Source organism: Temnothorax curvispinosus, unplaced genomic scaffold (genome assembly GCF_003070985.1).
Source record: "Temnothorax curvispinosus isolate PA1 unplaced genomic scaffold, ASM307098v1 QBEX01017148.1, whole genome shotgun sequence".
NCBI classification, from domain to species: domain Eukaryota; kingdom Metazoa; phylum Arthropoda; class Insecta; order Hymenoptera; family Formicidae; genus Temnothorax; species Temnothorax curvispinosus.
In genome coordinates this window covers 397,476-420,467 of record NW_020226928.1, presented here as the reverse complement: position 1 = coordinate 420,467, position 22,992 = coordinate 397,476, and the positions used below count along the sequence as shown (strand labels likewise).

The window sequence follows — 22,992 nt, the reverse complement described above, 5'->3', positions numbered from 1 at the left end:
CGGCGTCGAAGTTCCTGACCAATGGAACGGGACAGAGCCACTAATCAGACAGCAATATAGGTAGAGCAGCGAGCAGCGAGACTGTAATACGGATAGAGATGAAGCGAAGCGGTCGGGGAGGGGAAGAACACGAAGAGTGTGAGAGCGGTCCTTCCAATAGGATTAACCCTCGTTCCGTTAATCCTTTTATTGGGGCGGCAAATCCTGCGACAGGTCACGAAAGAGGGTGTCTGCTGGACCCGGATTCGCGAGCGGATATCCCGGCGATGGGGACCGGGACACGATCCCCAAGTATATCGAAATCGCTATTAGACTCAACGATTTAACGACGCCGATAACGGTCTTGTAAGGGTCCCTACGTATGTCCGCGCCGATATCGAGAATTTCGGCCATTCGATTTCGAACCTCGCCGACCCTCCGCGACCAGCCGCGATAATTTTTGGAAAGCCCAATTTCACCAGTTTTCAGCGATATATCTGCGCGCGATAACGTCATCTCGAGTTTTGGGCGTACGATCAATATTTCACGGCTTTACGTCACTTCACGTACTTGCACATATTTCACGGAGTAAACATAATACTCCTTGTTAACCGAATGAAGAATTTATTATCCTATACCGCGTGACATATATGTTGGAAATGAAAGAACCTTTCTCATGCTAATCACCTCTCACCGCTCCTCGACTGCCTGTCAACTAGCTGGGGGGAGGGGGGAAATAGTTGGAGATTACTCAGTGCTAAAGGAACGGATAAAGAAGCATTAGCTCGCTTCAGAAATGGAAACGGAAGGCGATGAGAGATCCGTGATAAATGGGGAATATATGTTTGATGCGTATAGACAGATCTGTTCGTGTTACGCGTATACGCTACATATGCAACGTATCCACGTACTTACATGCAGATAAATACGAAAAATGGAGATCGTGCGAAACGAGAGAACGGGAGAGTGAGGAAAATCAGTGTCAAAAGAAGAGTGTGGTGTTGGCATTTGCATGCTGAGTTGAATCCTGCACGTTTTTCCTGTTCCTTTAGCAGCAGAGTGATGCGCGCGGCATCAAATGACGACGGAACCTGTTCCACTACTTTAATGTCCATTGGTATGTCTGGGATTAGAGTCGCGCATGTTTCCCGCTACAAAGTGAATTTATAAAAACCCCCATGCGTGAGCTCGCGTACTAAATGGTATATTACCTCTTCACCTGTGTAAAAGAATATAAACCGCGGAAAAATGATACCGCATGTACGAGATAAAGCCAAAAATTAACGACCGCGTTTAATTAAATCCCACATCAAAGAAGTACGTGGTCAAAATTTTAGTTTCCTCGCCCAATGCAATATCTTTTTATTAACTTTTCATCAATTCAATTTCGCGCCGTTAAGTGATAGCGGCCCCGCTTCGGTGAAATTGATCGTGCACGTATCATCGATATATATTACATTTGTATACCATTATAGCTTTATTTCGAACATTTTGTACGCGAATAAACAGTACCTTTGTGGAGATGAGGTAATATCTGGGTTATCTATTTACGTTCACAAGCCGCGATACCTAAGTCGAGCTCCTGCTCTTCACAGTTAAATGGCTCACTAGATTTACCTGCGTTTGATGTTCGCCTATGTACAGGATCATACATATTCCTCTATTCGAAGTTTGCAAATCCGACCTTGTTTGTACGGTTACGGTGCAGCTCGATACTAGCGATTGGTAACAATGCGAGAGAGAAAATTAGACGGGGGAGACGAGGGAGGATAGGGATAAAGAAATATGTAAATTGGATTTACGCGATTATCACGATTATCTACCTCCCGAGTAAACTAATTAAACTTTCATCAAAGTGTTCACGATACTAAGAGGTATAGAGCAAGGTTTGCTTTCGCGGCCATGACTCAACTAAGATTGATTTTCGGTCGCGTTTACGATCAAATTGGTCACCCAGTTTAATGCTCTTCGACACGTATGCGGTTAGAGAGATCGTATCGGATCGTATCTATGGTTAGAGCACTTGACTAATTAAATTTGTACGGATGTGTTGCGACAAATAAAAAAAATTGGTCAAACCTATTTATGGAAAAATATGCGCAAAATGAGACGCAACTGTTTGAGTTATCTTTATTTTCTAGAAAAAACTTCTTTTAATTTTATAAAAATCTAGTCTGAATTAAAAGTCTAAGTATCGCATTGAAATTCACAGTATTATTACAAAGAGCATTCTTAATTAAATATTTTGTTCATTCGGAAGAGTTTTCAAAATACACCGTTTCTCTATCGTTTGTGCATGCATAAACATTAATCTGTATTCACTACCATTTTTAATCTTAAAATAGATAGCCACGCTTAAACGCCACGTTCAAATTGCCTTCGTGTTCATTTATTTGTTTAATGCCATTACGGCGAGAACTCGTCATATGAGATTTGCAAATCCAATCGAGTTTATGAATCCGGCAAAATCTTTCATAAATAGGATAGTGCAATGTATAAATGGCCTGTGGACTGTGGACCGAGAGTACGAATGATATCGCAAATATGAATATTAAATCGGTCTGATTCTACCTTAAATTTAGCAAAAGAAATTCGCATTTTCTAGGCAATAATTAACGTTTACCTGAGAACTACGTATTGACGCGAGGGATCGTTTCTCCCGCGACAGAGGACGTGTGTTACGGCTCAATGATTCGCTCGGCTTACTTACTGTCGATGTCCGTACGTGTATACGTGCAGACGCATTTCTCCTCGCACGAGCGAGCTTACAAATCCGATTGCAGCCCCAGGCCGTTGTAGCAAGCCGACTGCTGGTCTTTTCGAGGTGCAAAGCGAAAAAAAGGAGGGACCGAGAAGAGGAGGAATGAGAGGAAACATCACGAGGAGAATGGGGGAGAGAGAGCAAGGAAGGGCCAGTTCCGATTGAACAGGGAGGATTTGAGAAAAGGGGTAAAAGCGAGGGTGCGCCCTTACAAATAGAATGGCGAAGGAGACCCGACGGTTTTATCGTCGAGGCGATAGAATCTACGAATACGGCCACCACCAATCGTTTGTCTCGAGAAAACGCGACACGCGCTGGGTTCGACTAGTGTCACTGTGTGATTAATCTTCGGCGCGATCACCTCGCCAAAGAATCGAAAGTTTCGTTCACGAAGTGAAATGCACCATTATCATGTATAACGAAATTCTCCAGCGCATACTTAAAAATTTATCTCTCCGTTTACCAAATAAATGTCGAGAAATAAATAATTCAAAGGTTATAAGTTTTAATCATTTAAAGTTTATATATAAGAATCTTAAAAGAATAAGAATATAATACAGACGACGCACATTTATATATTATTATATTATATTCTATACAATTACTACTTTTTATTTTTATCTGAACACACAGTAAATGCAACGTGAAAATTTTATTATTATATACGTTTGTATTCCGCGCACATTTCAATTAACTTGTTAAAGATCTACAACTTAATTAACATGACGAAAATTTAAGGCGATATTTTACTTCTACTGTAATATTTCTATTACATGAATGCGTATGTTCATATTTTCTACGTTTATTTAACGACTGCGCGTTCAACTGAAGTTTCCCTTTCACGCCTGGTGCTCTCACGTAGTTCTCACTTTATTATGACAACTTTATGCATGACCTACCAAAAATCCTGTTGAATGCGACTTTATACGGCTACGTGTGACAACGTACATGACAATGTATTTTACGTTGGGCGACAATGCTCTGTAAGTATACTTTAGGCTGGTGCCGGTATAAATGACGTTTATAGGTCGTCGCGTAATTACGGCTTAACAATGATTTGTTGGGACACTTGAGAACAAGTGGCATTAATTTTATGCAAAATTATCTTTGCTCTTTGGAGAATGTACCTTTCTTTTCTTCAAGAATCATAAGTTCTCTGAGCTTTATATAGCGCGCGCGTTACAGAAAGGGATATGAATGGTCCGTGAATACATTAATTAAGAGGTTACTGGCGAAGTGGAAAGTAATAGAAAATTTCAGGGAGAGAATAGATGTTTTCGGTTCCACTTCGTTTAATAACGCATAAAAGAGCCACGATGGCTGAAGGAATTTCGTTTGCGCGACCGTGCGGGGGCTGATGTCGCCGAACGGGGGGCCAACTAGCATTTTAATTACATGATTACGCAACGAAAACGCCGTTTACCTTAATTCGCTGACGCTGGTTGTACGGTAAGAAAATTGCGACAGGCGCAAACGCCACACTATCGATATGATTCGCCACGGGACTGAAAAATAACTTGGACAATTTGATACGTACAATAGTCTTCCATCTAAATCACGATAACCTGTCTAAGCACACGCTCTTCCTTAGACAAGCTATCCTATATCCTTCTTTTACCATTGAAACCTTGTCAAGTACAGAATTTTTCTTACCGCGTCCGATCTGCTGGAGAACGAGACAGAAGAGTGAACGACCAGTCACGATGACCGGATCGAATGTCTTCCCGCGAAACCGATTATTTTCCAGGAATTAACACTAGAACTACCAAGAAGATCAAAATGTGACACCGTTTGACACTTTTTAATGATTTATTACTCATTTTCAAAACATCTTAATTTCTGAAATTTTCCCTGACTTTTATTAAAATTACGTAGATGATAGAAATAAATATAGATTAACTTTTCCGGTAGTTCTAGTGTTAAGCTGCACAAAAGAATTTTGGAACAAGTCTCAAAGCTGATGTTTCCAAAGTTTTCAATTTTTCTTGAAAAATGTTAAGTCACGAAAATCACGTTTTTACAACTTGATCTTTAACACTAATTATTATTATTATAATACGAGTGACATAAATTGTTAAAATCGTATACGTGTAATAATATGTCTGATACGCAACGTGGGCGCGAAGGACTCGCAACAATCGCAAGCTCTTTATTCCAGTTGTCGATACAAACGCTATTTTCACCCTCGTCAACGCACTTTGCCAGACCCTTGTCGAGATGCCCGCAAGGTGTTTCGCGAAGTGCGCGTTTCTAAGCAAGACCAAGACCTGTTCAGAATTTCGTGCCGTGGTGAATTCTCTTAAATCCCACTACAATAAGATTCCTCCCAAGCTCCTCCTCGTCGACTTCGTGCCCCGTCTGCTTTCACGCACAGCTGAATCCTTACGCCGGTGTGTTTGAAGACGGAAGAAGAGGCTGGGGGGGAGGGGGGATAGAAAGTTTCACCTCGTCAGGAAACGAGAGGAAAAAACTATGTCCGTGGGCTGAAAGAGACCAGAGACCGCAGGGCGGGAAAATCGGACGGTCCTCGGAAAATTCCTCGACGTTATTACGCCCCCACATATCGTCCGAGAAGAATAATGGTTACTTCCTGCCGCGACTTTTAGCTTCCGTCGAAATGAAAACTCCACGCCCGGAAGATCCCGGAGAAACGAAAATGTGCGTCCTGCAGTTCTGATTCGTTTCGCGATAATGGCCGCTAGCTCAGTTAATAATTGCTGTTGAATTAAATTAAATTAGAGCGTTTTCTTCGTGGATGCAGGATAAGAAACAAAGACGATGGGAGGTCCATGAACGCGTTTGCAGGAAAAAAGTAGGAGGAAGTGTCGAAGTAAAAAGAACGTGACGGCAAGAACACATGGGTATATGTATAGGAAATTTTTATACGATCCCGACAAACTTTAGAGTGGTTTGACCCAATTTTCCATCCGAACTCTACGCAAGTCTGTATTTCCTCATTAGCGTGTATTTTCAAGTTTTAATTGGAAACATCATACCACGCTGGCTTTTATCGCCGTAATCTTTAATATCTGACGCGATCTTTATTGGATTTATGAGCGTTTACGTAAGATTGCGCGTCATGAGAAACTTGAAAATATGTTCAATTTTTGCACGGCGACGCCCTCGTTAGTGTTCATAATCTAGTTTTATTTAGCGCAGTGATCGCGGCTTACCGCTGTTAGATATGATAACATGCGTGCGGTCCTCCGCGCGCGCGAGTTTACGACCACTTAGGAATATCTCCTCGCTCTTAGCGATTTCTATAGAATTCGTATGCGCCGCCAAGCGTGCCGGCTCAAATCGAGATAATCGTTGGGTCGCGGAAACTTTGTCTATTGTGCACGCGAAACTTCATACGGATACGGGGAGGGCCAGGAAACAGTGTTCTGATAATTCTGATAAGGTCGGTGCATGCCCGCCGCGTATTTGCATCGCACCTCCGCGCACTCCGATACATCTAACACACCGGGCGCCGCGACTGCTAAAGGACAAATAGGAACATGCGTGATAGAACAAGTTACCAAGTTAAATGGTTCGTAAACGCTAGTTGGAATTAGTTGTTCTCCAGTTGCTAAATATAATGCCGGCGACATGTATGTACATACAAGTATCTATCTGCGGAGTATTCACGCGCCTGTCGCAGATTCGAAAATGTTGATATAATTGCCGGCGTCCGTCGTATCGTTAAGTTATATACATGATGATTCAAATTTAACATACCTTTTATAAAAGGAGTGAATAGAATATACGCGATATGCGTTTCCCATATTGCTCTAGCAAAAAAAACGACTTTGATTATTTTATTCCTGTACCGCGGAAATCTAATTATCAAATCTTTCTCTCTCTCTCTACCATCTATAATAACATTTTCTGAAAGATACAGATATCTTCGTGGCAAGAAATTATAGCGTCCAAGGTTAAATTACGGCAACGTAAGCAATCTTGCTAAAGTTTGCTGTCGCGGAAGAAGTCTTACATACCGTCAAGTGGAGCCATGAGATTTGTCTAGTTGCCTGCTGAAGGTGGCTGACACCATCATCGCGACCCAGTTGAGGACCGCCCGGTTACATTATGACGGGCACTTGAAACTTTGCGAGTAAAAAATAATTTCACCCGTGATATTCAAGTCTGCCTGCCGAGTATTCTCTCCGGTGAACGTTCCCGTTGATTGTCTCTAAGTTATGAAATGGCCTTCTGAAACTTTTTGACTTAAAAGGAACAAAAGATAAACTAAGCAAAGAAGGGATTTGCCCCCATAATCGAGATCAGGATTCGAACAAACTTACCTCCTGCTATTGACGTTCATTTAGATTAATTTTCTCACCTACAAGGTTGAATTGCAATTGTTTATTACACAGCAATGCTTTTAACACTTTTAATATAGCAAAAATTGTACGAGACTTGAGAATTGATTCATTAATAAAAAGAACGAAACATATATAGAATTTATTCATTGTTAAATATCGATAAATTATTTAATTATTTATTATGCGAAGAATCTCAAATCGAAAAGCAAGGAAATAATATAACAATGGTTTCTGTATACATGGAGCTTAGATGACTAGAGCTTTTAATAAATCTAAATTTTATATTGCGCATATTATTATCATATCTATTTTATCTTCTGACCGCTAGATAACGTGTGTCTTACCATCAACTGTGCATATGTATAACGAAGTTAGATAGTGGAAGTATCATCTGCATGTATGTAGCACCTATCCGTACAGCGTGCAAAGTTTGCCGGCATCATTAGCCTGACCCAGGCTGGCTGCGCAGCGAGTAGATATATTTAGTATAATAATAGACGTTAAACTTGTTCAGTCATGAGCCAATGCATAGAGTCGATAATACTGCGGCCATCTGCCGCCTACTTGATCGAGCATCCCTTTCGCATACTTGACGCAACTTTGGTATGCTCATTGTGCGCCATACACGGAGTTGCGTATCGATTCGAAACTTCTACGATATATCGAAACAAATAAGATGATAAACGCACCCGCGCGAGCAGTCGAGATCGCAATATTTCATATACCTAAGCTTATTCTATATGAAATACATTGTAAGGAGTTGGTATAAAAATCTTCAAATAATTTGTTAAGAAAATTATGTTTAACATATTTAATTTTAGAGAATGATAAAGATTACTTTCTCTTATTGTACATCTAATATTGCCATTTGCTTTATTAATCACATTTTAGTTCTAAATATACCTTTAGAGAAATATAAACTCTTGTTCCCGATTATTTGTTCAGATAAAACAATGGATACCATCTTTTCTTTATAGAAAAACAAAAAGCTTTGAAATATTTTTATCAATATTGTTATAATTAAAAAAAATTATTTTAATTGTTATATTGAAAAAATTATTATAACTTGTTGGTGTAATTAAGAAAATTAAATGTATACTTTGAATTTATTATTAAGAGCTATTATACATATATTACTTTGCATTCGACTAGCAAGTAATTTTTTATTTAAGTTTATGCCACAGCATCTGGAAAACTGATTAAAATTTAAAATTTAACGAGTTATCTTATAACTATTCCGTCAACTAGTAGTTTTAATGAAAATTATGTATGCTGAAAAGAAATTTACGCCGACAAGATGTTGCTACTATATACTTTATTTAATATATTGTGCAGTGACTCGCGAAATTGATCTCAAGTGCTTCGAAATTCTAAATAGTATATTGTGCACCAAGGGGAGAAAGTAGCGTTTTTCAGACGAGTGTGAAGTTTGCCACCCAAGCCGAAGGCGAGGGCGGCAAATCCCACAGTCCGAAAAAGCTTTCGACCCGAGGTGCACACGATATTTTTCACAACTCTTTTACGGAAATGTTCGACTTCCATGCCTAGAGAGGGGCGAGAGTGGCCAATGGGCTGTACCAAGTGGAAAGTATCAATTTTCTTCCCTAGGGAGGAAAGTAAACCCTGGCGTGAAATTGGCCACTTTCGCCCTTTCTCTACAGGCATGGAAAGTCTAACTTTCCGTGGAGGTGTTGTGAAAAACAAAATAACCAAAAATTTAGGAACTTATTAATTCAGTAATATTTCTCTATATGCATTCTTCTGGCTATATATAAGCTATAAAGATCATTTTATATATCTGCTTTTTCTTCTTTTTATTCTGTTAAATACTTTCGTGACATTTTTAAGTTTAATTAATTTCATGAATAATACACATACATGCATGACATTATAATATTCTATTTAAAATATATTATGTTTTACATTACACATAAAATTAAACTTAAATCAATTTTTAGCATATATTTTCATAAAATACATTTTATTTCAACTCCTTTAACTTGAGCCATTTAATGGGGAAATTTCAAAAGTTGCGAAAAGGGCAGCATTTAATTAAATTTCCATAGGGCAAACATCTCCAAATTTCTTAAAGGCTATACTTCCGAAATTCAATGCAAAATTTATGGAATATACTCGATACTTTAATGAGAAATGTGTAGTAACGCGTGGAACTACAGTATAACTCATACAAACCGGATGAGGCAGGAACGTAACAAGTACACTGCGAAGTACGAAGTGCACAGGTGCACAGGTCCTTGAGGGAAATACTGTTCGCGGATGTTCCTCGAGATAACATCCGTCAGTTACAACTTACGATTAGAGCGGAACCTTGCCGCGCGCGCGTTTAGTCAAATAATAAAAGCGCGTATTTTTATGGTCGTCGGAAAACGTTGGCAAGAGAGCGGCCGCGACGGTACGCGGAATTAATAATGACGAAAGAGCGAAGGGACATTCTTAACCAAGGCGCGGGCGCATATATCACGATGCCCCATTATGCTTATGAATATAAATGCACCCTCGGGGTGGCCACAATAAATGCTGGCCGCCGTGCCGCCGGATCTCTGAATTCTGCTCTACTGCACGTACACGTGGTAGCCGCAGAACAACGAAAATAAAAACGGCGTCCGTCTCCTACCTCCTCTTTTCCTTTCGTTCCTTTTTCACCCCAGGCCCGCTGGACGAACGCTGAGCGTGAGGGCGAGCATAAAAGAATAATTAAAATAAAGTAGGCTGCGCGTAACTTGAAATTATACACGAGTACTGTAATGATAACAACGAAATGGTTAATAAGCCACCGCCTCTGGGTATGCGCAATTTCCTTTGTAGGCTCAATGGGGCGGCCACAAAAGCTTTCTCCTTTTTAATCGAAGGTGGAAGCCATAAATGTAATTTATTGTATAAAATGGTGCCTTAAAAGTGCTATCTTCTTTATTATACCTGTTTGTCAAATTCTACAAAATTCAAGATAAAATTCAAGTATTTTCTTTTTCTTAAATTTAAATAAACGTAAATTCAAGTTATCTATAAATATAAAATACTTGTTGCTTGACACTAAATATAGATATTGATGTGGACACATTTCAGAGATGTTTAACATTAAGTTAAATAGCATTTTTCAATAAAGGGGAAAGAAACGTAAGTCAAATGATAAACAGTGGCCGACCACATTTATCGAGTTACAATGGCTTGTTGTAAGCGCAAGGCCGCAATGTTATTCGCATTAAGCATCGAAAATACCGACGTTTCTTGGTCATTTAGACGAACGTTGCAAAAATCTTCGGCCACGGAGTCTTGTCAGTTTCTTCTTTAGCGATTAACTTGTAGGGGTTGCAGCTTCCACAGCTCCTTCCCGGTTTCTTTTTCTTCCAGCCCAGCACTCTTTTATCCACCGCATACCTTCCCTTTGGATCGCTTCCAATCGTTTGGATCTTCCCTCACCTTCGCAATCGGTGCAACCGATATCCTATCTCCGTCACTCTCCCTTTTTCCTTCCACCTATTCCGAGATGGTCCCGTTCTTCTATACGTTTTATCGCGTTTGTCCATCATCGCCATTTATCTCGGACGTATGCCGACCGTTGCGGTTAAAAACAACATACACACACGTACATCACCATGCTTAAATTATCGTATTAATCATATTCAATACAATACCACGTAACAATCACAATTACACGTATATGACCTCAATTTAGCTCTCTTTTTATTTGTTCTATCAATATTAATGTACCATCTGTTATTTTTTTATGTATTACCATTTTCAGTTGAATTCCAATAAAACTTCAATATTGATTTAACGTTGAATATTGAATTAAAAAAAAATATTATTGACACGGTGCACTGAACGACCACAGCTCTAAACAGCATCAATTTTTACATGCCAAAATGTCGTGTTTTCATTGTTTTCTAAAATAAAAAGAATTGAATGTAATTTTATAAAGGATAATATGAAAGAAAGTTAAAAGAATTAACATTTTCGATTTTCAATATTAACGTAAATCGACGAAGAAATATATTACGTTTCCATTCATTGTATAATTTTCCCTACTCAATCGTTTATCCCGCGTTATTAAAAGCGACTTTGTGTGTGTGTGTTAACGTGGTAATCAAATTTAGATTTGTGTGTAGCTCGACCGCCACATACGCTGTTTTTATTGATAATCCTTTTTGTCTCTACGTGTGCTAATAAAAACGGATCTATCCAGCAGGCGTTCAGTATGTCCCGCAAGCTGACACTTTTGCGGTATTATTGTGCCTTGTGGAAGACCACGGATAATGGTCAATGAGATTACCTATCATATGATGGTCGCTCGATCTTTATAAAGCCCATAGTGTGTGTATTTGTTGGACGTTAAATAATAACAACCCGTAAATAATAACGATGCGTAAACACACGTATATACGCGATGTAACATTTTTTTCAAATACATGTCAAATAAGATTTTATTATCTTGTGCACACAATTCTTTAAACATAAATACAGCTTGCTCAATATCTTACGATATCTTACGATATCAAGTATTTTTGTATTTTCTAAGGTAAAGGTACCAATACCCGGACACTTAAGCGTAGGAAATGTACCAATACCTGGACACGTACCTGATGTGTCTGTGGATACCTTTAAAAAAATATAAATTTATGGAAATAAACGTTTGGATATTATGACTGAATAAGTTTCAAACTACACGAAAAAATACTGTTATCTTTGATTTTAATTCGCGTTATACTTATAAATAATAAAGGTGCGGATATAGTACCGGATATAGGTACATGTCCATCGGTATTGGTACCTTTATTACCTTATATTTCCCCCAAAAAATCGTTTTATACATTGACTATAATTATCTCTTTCTCATATCTTCTCATCAATAACGATCGTTATTTTTATACTTTGCAGTCTGCAACCAGTTTAGTAGAGGCGTGTTTTCGATGTTGGGCGCCGTGAGTCCAGACTCGTTCGATACGCTGCACTCATACAGCAACACGTTCCAAATGCCATTCGTGACACCTTGGTTCCCTGAAAAGGTAAGCCATATCTTTTTCTTTTACATTTATGGCATCAAAGACAGCTCATCTTTATCACCTTATATTTTTTATTTAAAAATTTTTTAACAATATTTTAAATGATTTGTTAGAATTATATCAGGAATGATAGTAATTATATCTTATTAAATATTTATTCATATTTGTATAACATACGTCGTATAATGTACATTGTTCTGGGTTTTACAACAATGAAGTCATTGATTCGAAGAATTCGTGAGATTTATATCATTTGTTTTGCTCGAAACAGAATTATGCAATCAGTTATAGCCAGTACTTTTCCTCAGAGCAGGGTAATGAATCGAATTCTTATTTGAATCTAAGTTTTATTCATGAAACCTGTTTTTCCGCGGTGTTTTTTCCTTTTATAATCTTGTATTTCGCACTTCGCATATCTTTTCTTTGGTATACCCTGAAGCAGAACGTGAAGCAGAAGAAAAGTTGAAAGAATTATTACAAACCGGTTCCGCTTCAAAAAAATTATACACGAAATTTAGATTTTATCCCGTGCATTTTTTAAGCTCGTTGAAATATGTAACGCGTAAATGGTTTTTAACAGTCATGTTACATAATAATTCCCATTAAATTTCAAATCTCGTTAAATTTAAATTACATCGACGAGTATATGTAAAGGCGCCGAGAGATTGGCGCTTAAGTCACGTGTCTATGAAACAGCTTACAGTCGATGCATAAATTTTCCATCCCACTTATCAATTCGACGTAGGAAAAAAAAGAGGAAAATACATGCCACGCGATACGCGTATTTGACAATAATTGTCATGTACAGAATCAATAGTTTCGTTTCGCGTTGCAACTGATAATTAGCAGCGCGCCGCGAGATGCATGATGATGGATTTGGTCGATACGGCCATCCATATAAATACGTAAATATGTATGCGATATACGTATATACGTATATACGTATACATATTACAAGAATGAATTTCGAAATGAATTGGCTCACCGAAAATTTATTCGCCGGCTCGAATTGCGAGGGCTGCATTTATCGCGCGCGCTGTAAACTGATATCGCACTGTGCTCTCTATAGGACGAACGTCGGGGCTCGTGAGTATTTCGGGCCGTTGTGTGCGTATTTTTCCCGCGATATATTTCCGTGCGGTATAAGTATATATGTATGTACGCGTAACGAACGTCGATGTCGTTTAAATGGTAATCGCGCGGTAATGCTGATTCGACGCCTCGGCTTTCTATTCCTTTTTTTTTTGGGCCAATTACGGTTCGCCAGGAACGGCCATTTATATAGAGAAAATCCTTTTTCAATTTCCATGAGATCTTTACCTGCACTGCGTTTGCATCGCTGTCTCGCTCTCAAGAAAGAGAGGTGTTATCGGTTACCATTGGAAATTCAATGCGCGGATATGATCATTTTAATTGGACGATGATTAATTTTTAATACCGCGATACAGTATTTGTTTCCTTTCAACGTCATCTGAAGGAACAATAAAGAGAATACCACATTTTACTTTAGAAAGCTTTTTATTTCTAAATCGCTACATCTCGTAGAATTTAAACCTGCCTTCGAAAATCTCGTAGCCGCGCATATCTGAAGAGCGTATAAATATTTTACGCGAAAAAGCCGAGTCGGGACTCGACAACTGAAATTAGTACCAAAAGGCATATATTTCGGGGTAGTAAATCACTACGCGCATGCACCAGTTGCGCATTCGCGAGGAATTAAGTTTCAAAGAGAATTCACGAGTGGTAGGAGCTCGATTGCACCGGCTCAGATTAAAGTTTCGACGGATCCTCCTTTCTCCCTCCTAAGTAGAATTAATTTCGGCAGCGCGCGCTAAATGGATGACGTACGGCTGCTGCCTGTTGAAAATTTCACAACGATCGTAAGGACGCACCGAAAATGCACCGGGATTATTGTGTCTGTGTATCCAGGTCCTGACGCCATCCTCGGGTCTCCTGGATTTCGCCATAAGTATGCGACCGGATTACCATCGCGCTATCATCGATACGGTGCGATACTACGGTTGGAAGAAAATCATCTACCTCTATGACTCCCACGATGGTAAGTCCTTTACCCCTGCGGCTTTTCTCATGCATTTCTCATTTTACAGCCCGCGCGTAGCCCGCGGGCTGCTGCGGCGCGCATACAGCTCGCTGCAGCTCGCGCCTTTTCGCCTCCGCCCCCTGCGATATTTCTCCTTTTATTATATCTGCCAAGTAGGCTCGGTCTCTCGTGGCCAACTTTGCCGATATCGCAGACATGGGATATCGAGTGGATTCCCCCGACTGCTTCTGCGCGGAATAAAAACGCGCGGTATATCCGGCCTGACACAACGTATCTTTGTACATCTATGTAAAAGATATAAGCTCGTAAAGCGAATGCTGTTAAAAACAGGATACATAAACAATCAGAGTTCTGAGCAATTATTCCGTAGAGAAAGGAAGGGAAAAATTTTCGTAAAGTCCACGATCTACAACTCACTTTTAAATTTCGAAACGGAATTCCAAATTCTGTTTGATATGTACATTTTGACGTAGGTACGTGTGTATATTTTAGTGTGTATATATTTTATATATATGCGTGCATTTTGATTCTTCGCAAATATTTGTTGTGTTACACGATACATAGAAAAACACAAATAGAATTTTATCCTGAATTCTGACGAAATGTATCTCGTCTAAAATAGGCTAACGCGATACGTGAATTAAAATTCTACACTGAAATCATGTGAGCGGAATAATGTATGATTATGAAACATGGTCACGGTTAATGCCTCCTTGCAGCAGCGTGTTTCTGCTTGAAAGTGAATTACATCACGAAAATGTTACTCCTAATTAATTAACTACTTACATTACTTGTATTTTCTCTACATTTTCTGTTCTCGTTGTTAAAGTTATATGATTTTTAACTGATTCGGATAAGCATCATACGCATTCGCGTGTGTATTTTATGGTTCAACGTCTGACGCTCGTGGTTTCAAACATGACATTGAAAAGAGAAAAGAGAAACATGAATTTCTGCGTACCACTTTTTCATGTAATTGCATTCATGATTACTAATTTCATCTAGTCTTTATATTAGTAATCGCATAAAAAATGTCGACTTACACCAATGCACAAGTATAGTTCGAGAGAAAAATAAATCAAGCGTATAATGTCCCGAAAAACAAATTGCACATAGTTCCGAGTAAGGTTTTTGTCTTTTACTTTTTATCTAATTTACATGGATAACATTCCAGTAAAATATTAATTCAAATATGTTGTCCCATTGGAATTGTTATCTCAACAATTTGCTATCTAAAGAAATACATTTTAAAGCTACGATTTATCAAATAATGCTTTAAAATAGGACACGCTAATTTTTAAGTGCCTCGTAACAATTGTCGGCATTGCCGAGGTCGAATCAAACTCGCGAATACGCCGCGCTGACGTAACTCGAAACGGCAGCGGAACGGTAACTAACGCAAATTGTAACAAGACTCTCTTCCCCGATCTGTTCCGTACGAAATCTCATGTCAATCTTGATGCTGGAGGCGAAGCGACAGCGGTTTAATTACTTAATTAATGGAACGTGGAGTAACTTTGACTGAACGGAACGATTAATCACCGCGGATCGCTAGACAGTTTTGTATCTCGCTGACTTCCGGCCGTTATAACTTGGTCACGTGCCTCGGGCACGAGAAAGCCATTTGGAATTCCACGAGCCGACCAATTGCTCTTCTTCGACAAACTCCGATAAGAACGAGCTTGAGGTAGTCTAGTATCGCGGAGAAACGGAGGGAGTTTAATTACCGAATGCAAATGCAAATATACTTTAGGGACTATCGTGCTGTCTCCGCGCGCTCTGAACGACCTCTTTCCTTCCTACCTTCCCGCCTCCACCTCATCTCTCGTCTGTTCCAGTTGTCGCTATCTGACGTAGTTTAACCATGCCGTTTCCCGATTAAAGCAGGTATGAGGAAAGGAGCAAGACGACGATGAGCATTCAGAGAATCATCTGGATTTCATGGGAAATTTTTTGTCACTTATCTCGACTTTTCTCAGGTTGATACCTTGCAGATAATATCTCGCGCACCTGAATTAATGATAAAATCGCAAAAAAAACATTACATCAATAATTACATTACAGAATGTAATAAAAAAACGTTTAAATAGCTGTATGTAATGATTCTTTAATGGCGTACATCACATTTTTTTTGTGAACGATAAACGTGATAAAAAGTAAATGCCAGTTTAAACGATAGGTCTTATTACTTTCAATGAACACATCTATATATATCACAACTAGTTATTTCTATTATACATTTGTATTAATAGAGAATTTTCAAATTAATATAATATCGATAAATTTAAATTCGGTGACATAGATAAATAATTATTCTGCTTATTTTTAATAATGCAAGTGTAACAATTAGAAGAAATTCAATTTTTTCATATCCACATTTTTAAAAATTGAAATTACAACAATTACAATCCATGATAGGTGATTATTAATTATATATTGACATTTATATATATTTAAATATCCAACTTTACGCATATAGATTCGTAGAACATGTCTAAATAGTCATTAACTAAATGATACGTATTGTAACACACATTTATTCCTTGAATAGATCTCTAATCAGATCTTTGCGATAAAAAACTTATTTAAATAGTAAAGTCGCTTTTTAATACATATAAAGACACGTCATGTATAATTACATCATGTGATTGAAACCCGCAAGAGTATTAATATGCGGAGACTACGCAGATTACGGCAAGCGAAACGAATTATCAAGTCGAGATGAACACGTAAGAATGAAACGTGCTTTGAAAAATTGCACACATTGCTCTCAGCATTCTCAACTTATGCGCTGGGAATCACGCGGCATAACGACAATGACGCCCTTAAATCAATCTGACACGCGATGTTGCTCGCGTGGAACATCACCGATGCAATTTCGAAATTAAGACACGTGTCAGATGTTTCCTCGATTGCGTCGCTGCCGCACAGGAAAATGAATCGCTCTCGGTCAGGTCGACCGTTCGCATTGAAGTAGAACCGATTGCGCGATTGATCGAGAGAAAGTTCGGCGAATTACGTTCCATTAAATTTTCCTGTTTGCGGTATAATTGTTAAATCAGACTTCTAAGTCATGATGTCTTTGAAATTAGTGATATTAACCGTCGATATTTGAACAGGCGTAATACTGTTGACATTCGAGAGAGCTTCCTCGATTATTTCTGGAATTTTAGAAGCAGGAAACTCCTACACGTGTGCGGTGATATATGTTAGAAACGTCTGGCGCGCTTCAATGTTATCCACATTAAACATGAAATTAACCCGCAGCCTGCCATGACTTTGCTCAAGGATGAAAATGACTTTTTCCCCGAACAAGGCTCACATTTTTTTATCACCCGAGGTTGAAATCCAATGTGAAATAATTTTTTACCTTCGAGAAGTAATTTTGTAATTCCATTTACGTAAGTCCTTCTTACAAGATTTCCTATAGATTTAACAGCAAAAATCACGGCCAACGCGACATAATGACTGGAATAAAAATATGCAATTTACATTTCTCGCTCGGTACTCGCTCAGATAAGGTATTGAATAAACATGTCACAGACATAGAATAAACGTTTATAGATTGCGTTCTCGCTTTCAATTATGCGCAAATGTTTGCACGTGGAAACGGAAACACACGCGTTATTGCGTTTATCCCGAAGTTAAACCTAGGCGCAGTCAATAACAACGAATTAATAGCGTGCATATCAGTTTTCCCAGGCATTCCCGCCATTTGCCACCCACACCGTCACGCCCGCTTGCCGAAGTAGTGGGGAAAAAACGGAGCAATTTTCAAAACGCGAGATACGTGCATGACATACGCACGCGTTCCGCACGCCTGGCACTAAAAGGCGGTTAACTGATAGAAGAACAATGTGAAAAACTATACGGAAAAAGCCTTGCACGCGCGCGCGAGAAATAGTACGGGAAAGTAATTAGCGGTTACAGACCACGTTGTCGTTCCCTCGTCCGGGACGCGGGAGGGGATTCGATTAAAATCGCAGTGACGTGCCTGCGTATCAGAGTCAGGCTCAGTTTCCTTTCCGGCGTCTTTCAGAATGACAACGGCGTCGTTGTCGCCGACGCGCGTCGAGATCTCGGCATCTCATTCTCGACTATCGTGGTAGTGACAGGTGCTTCATCAAGGTGAACTCTCGATATAATTATTTCTGCGAGTACACTTTCGCTTCGCGTGCTTCGCGCTTTTGGGTGAAAATTAGACGATAAATCCGAGGCCAAATTTGTCATGAAGTATATCATTTAGAATCATAATTAAAAGAAACTCAGAAGCTTTTGTCATTAGTGCCATTGTGAAACAGTTGGACATAGGCAGGAATAGCTCTTATTAAAGGAAAAAAAAGTTTCTCTGATAGGGAAATTCATTTTAACTTCAGAATTCCATCTTTGAAAAACGATGCAGCGATTTAATAATGTATGCGTTATTTATATTCATACATGCGCAGTGCGGCTTAGTTCCGAGTGCGGCTACTAGAAAAAATTATCATAAGTACTAACCGCCAGACAATCAGGCTTAAGAAAATCTGCCTCGCAAAACTAGATTAGTGTAAGAGAATTAACAGATTAAAGATTCAGATACGGAAATAAACAACAGGTAATATCAGTGTTTATATTATATTATCGTAATCCCTTGTCTAAACCATGCTTGAAAAATGTGATTCGGATATCATCATTCGTTCAATATCCATCAAATGGCATGATTGAGTAATTCCCAATTACATTTAACTACCTTTCATGATTAAGTAACAGCTCGCTGATCAAAGCGAATTAAATCCTCGCGTGATAATGGCATGTCATTGTTAAATCAGGTGTAACGACGTGATTGAGATAAAATATGCGTGTTCGCATAATAACTCCTATGTCTATATCTGTCAATTAATCAGGTCAACGTTCGTTCGAGTTTCATGTTAGAGAATGCTTGTAACGCATACGCGCAAAATGATTTATTATATTCGCTGTGAGTAATGAAACATCGTATATCGCGGTACAGCGATAGCTTAATTAGCACAATGGAAAGTGTCGATTACTTTATACTATATCAATTTAAGGAAAATACAATAACTCGCTCATATATCGATTGCTACTCACTTTCTAAAGAATTCGTTATGCAAAGTAATTGTTAAGAAAATGACAGCAATTAGACAATATCCCAGGTAATACATACACGTTTCAGAAATGTTTTATAAACGTTTTTCCGAAGTGTTTTATAACCGATTTCTAAAAATGTTTCTCATGAGTAAAAATGTCCATCCGAAAAACGTTCGATGGAACGTTTCTTTTCCGATAAGATAACGTTTAAAAGACTATTATAGAAACGTTTTGTTTTAATGACAAAGACATTTTAGATAAAGACATTTAAAATTCTAAGCATGTAGTAATGGAAAAGAGTACAAGGTAAAATAGTTCGAATATTCGCAGAAGCATTTAAACTTCCGAGTGCATATGACTTTGTTAGTGAAGTTGTGATGCTTTTTCAATTCAAATTGTGAGAAACTAATTGTTTCTATAAATTTTGGGGATTTTTTTTCCTAATGAGAATGTAGGCCATTATTTGTTGCTTTGTAATTTTCAGTATTATAAATATCTTTGTTATCTTCAAATTAAAAACTTTTAATTCATTGATTTTAACATAAAATAAAATCTACGTAAAATTAAATGAAAAATGTACGCGTAGGAATTAATTTCTGAATAATCATGCCTTTATTAAAAACCTATAATTTAATCAGCTTTGTTTACTAAATAAGTTATTTTTGATATTAATGAAAAATAAGTCATGTTTAGTGGAATTAATTGTACATAACCCAAGACGCGCAGAGTGAGTCTCTCGAATCGGGAGAGGCTGCAATTAACCGTTCATCGACTACGCAGTTAAGATGAAATATCGTGCACCTCCGGACGTGACGACCTTGGGGTAATAATCATGGGCCTTTCTTCTTGCACCTTGGTTGATGATAAGTGGCTGGACGACGTCTCGGTATAAACCGCCATGCCGATGCAACGACTCGGCGTGTCCCGATCGTTTTGGCAACCTGTTTCAGCAAGATAAAAGGACGTAAACTAACTGGTTTTGAGAATTTGACCGGTTTTGTCGAAGGTTCCTGTTTAAGCTGAGGGAACCAGGTTCCAGAACCAGACTAGAGGCTCAGAAGAGATTCTAAATAGCGCTCGGTTGCTAATTGTAAATCAAGTTAAATGTCCCTTAATGTGTTCTAGCCGATTCGAATAAGCAGGTCCTTTCTATTTTCTACTCTTACGACAGCCTGCTGCTCGCTTTAAACCCACGAATATCATCACAAGAGGAAAAGAGAACTAAATATTACATGTAATTATCGCAGTTACGATCCGTGTATTATTAAAGCAATAAATCTTTGAAATTATCGTTATTTGCAATTGCACGTTATTACATAACAGCGATAATTACAAAGTTGCACGGTTGCATATTGCGCAATGTTCTAAGTTCAACGTGTTAGCGTTTTCTAATCGTTATGAAACGAGGAGGGACGAATTATTTTATAGAATACGATATCTTATACACAATCGAACACGGTACAATTTTAATTGCATCTATCTATATATATTTGGCGGAGGGCGGGCTAATACGGCGATTTTTAATCATTAATAACTCGTCAACTATTGCGAAAATTGCAAAATGGTACATGACTTTTCGACTCAGTTTGGCTCGTTCTATCTAAATATGAGAAAAGTACCAAGAATTCAGGGGCACCCTGTATATATATATATTATGCAGAATATATATACTATATATTATGTTGATTATAAACTTGCTAACAGTAAAATAAAAACAGGTTTTATTATCGTTAAATGACAGCAATTAGACGATAAGCATGTAGTAATGGAAAGAATACAATGTAAAATAGTTCGAACATTTGCAGAAGTATGTATTTGAACTTCCGAATGTATACGACTTTGTTAGTGAAGTTGTAATGCTTTTTCAATTCAAATTGTGAGAAACTATCTCTATTCCCTAAAAGGGTTTCCTGATCTCATTTATTTAAAGATATTTTGACCGTCGAACATGGCAAGTCATATGGAATGGGGCAAGATATATATAAATGCACGGCAATTTGTACTATTGTACCTTGATTGAGTTAAATGTACCAGAATGATCACTTCGTTGATTATACATAATTATTTCTATGTTTATGTAAAGTAAGATAATTAACCTCTATAAACCTAGCACTTTCATCATTTAAAAAAAGTCTGAGTATACGAGACACAGTTAATTCAGTGCTAATTTATTGTTCTAATACCGAATTTTGTGCTCCTATCCATTCGCATGTGCAGGAAATTAATATCAAAAGTGGGAGTGCTGCCTTCACCGTTAAGGTAGCACAGCCATTCCTGAAAAACACGTATAGAGTACTGTAAACAAAAACCCAATATACCAGAATTGTGCACGGAGAGAATTTTTTGTTATATTTTACCCTTAAATTCACTACAAACTTGGGACAACTTGGCAACCAAGGAATTTTTAAAATATACAAAAGACATTTTACAAACAACGTGATAAAAATTACCAAGCAGATTGGTAAATTTTAAAAAATTATTGAAATTTTCTAGATATATTTTAGTAAAATTAATCAAACATTTTATATTTTAATATGTAATAGATATTAATATTTTTTATTACGGTAGATATTAATCAGAATAGCTCGCATAAAATTCTTGGTGGTACATGTCCCACAATTACCATGATTTCAGGGTAAATTTTAAGAGAAAATTCTCTCCATGTGCTAATTTTGTGCTGTAAAATACTGTAAAAAAAATATCGAAAATAGTGAATGATTATGAATGTACCGATACCGATTACCGTATAACTGCATAAAAACAAAACGATCAAAAATAAAATGTTATACTCTACAGGTATAACATTAAACCGTTTCTCCAATTCAATCATCCTTCAAATCAAATCATCATCAAGTACTCGTAAAATACGTTATTTTAAAATTTATTGCTCACGAAACAACTTTAAAAATTATCGAAAACCCACAAAGATACAAGAGTAAAGTATATTAAATTGATGCAAATTAATTGATGTGTCGACTTTGGTATTAAAATGATAGGACTGGAATATTTTACGAGCGCTAAATTCTAGCACCATTTTAATACCAAAGTTCAGCACAGCAACTAATTTGTTTAATATACTTTATTCTTGTACGTGACACTGGCACCGCCATAGTATCGATCGACTTTGTTAAGTTAAACAGTAAGTAATAAATTTGGGACCAGGATATTTTAAGAGCACTAAATTCTAGGATTATTTTAATACAACAGTCCGCACCAGCAACTAATTTGTTTAATATAGTTTACTCCTGTATTTTTGTACTTCCTGCGTTTTCGATAATTTTTAAAATATTGTTTCGTAAGCAATAAATTCCAAAATAAAATATTTTATGAGTATTTGATTGGAGAAACAATTTAATGTTATACCTGTATGGTCATATAACTTTTTAATTTTGACCTTATGCAGTTACGGTAACCGGTTCGGTATATTTATAACCATTCACTATTTTCGACATTTCCTTGTAGTATTTTACAGCACAAAATTAGCACAAAAATGCTGGTGTATCGAGTTTTTTGTTTACGGTACTCTATTATACGTGTTTTTCAGGAGTGAGAGTGCTAGCTTGACGTAAAGGCAGCATCCCGACTTTTGATTTTAATTTCCTGCGAATGGATAGGAGTATAAAATTCAGGACTAGAACAATAAATTAGCACTAAATTATCATTTAATTGTGCCGTTCATCCGAATTTTTTTTTAATAGAGCGGGTGCTAGGTTCCGAGGTAGATAATTAAACAATCATAAATAGAAAATGTACCAATATATAATTGGGCTAAAG

At 37.7% G+C, this 22,992-nt stretch overlaps 2 protein-coding genes across 8 annotated transcripts in view; both read left to right on the top strand.

Annotated features, from left to right (window-relative positions):
• Nucleotides 1-22,992, top strand: part of LOC112467320 (glutamate receptor 1-like) — a 218,591-nt gene that overhangs the window by 140,958 nt on the left and 54,641 nt on the right. For all 4 annotated transcript variants that reach the window (XM_025035901.1, XM_025035900.1, XM_025035902.1 and 1 more), the window contains exons 3-4: nucleotides 11,944-12,071; nucleotides 13,998-14,127. In XM_025035901.1, the coding sequence (XP_024891669.1) occupies nucleotides 11,944-12,071; nucleotides 13,998-14,127 (258 nt within the window). The remainder of the gene's footprint in view (nucleotides 1-11,943; nucleotides 12,072-13,997; nucleotides 14,128-22,992) is intronic.
• Nucleotides 17,928-22,992, top strand: part of LOC112467321 (facilitated trehalose transporter Tret1-like) — an 11,128-nt gene continuing 6,063 nt past the window's right edge. For 3 of the 4 annotated variants that reach the window (XM_025035905.1, XM_025035908.1, XM_025035904.1), the window contains exon 1: nucleotides 17,928-18,258. The gene's annotated coding sequence lies outside the window, so the exon portion shown is untranslated. Of the gene's footprint in view, nucleotides 18,725-22,992 lie in introns of all 4 variants that reach the window. The other variant, XM_025035906.1, reaches the window with a different exon arrangement.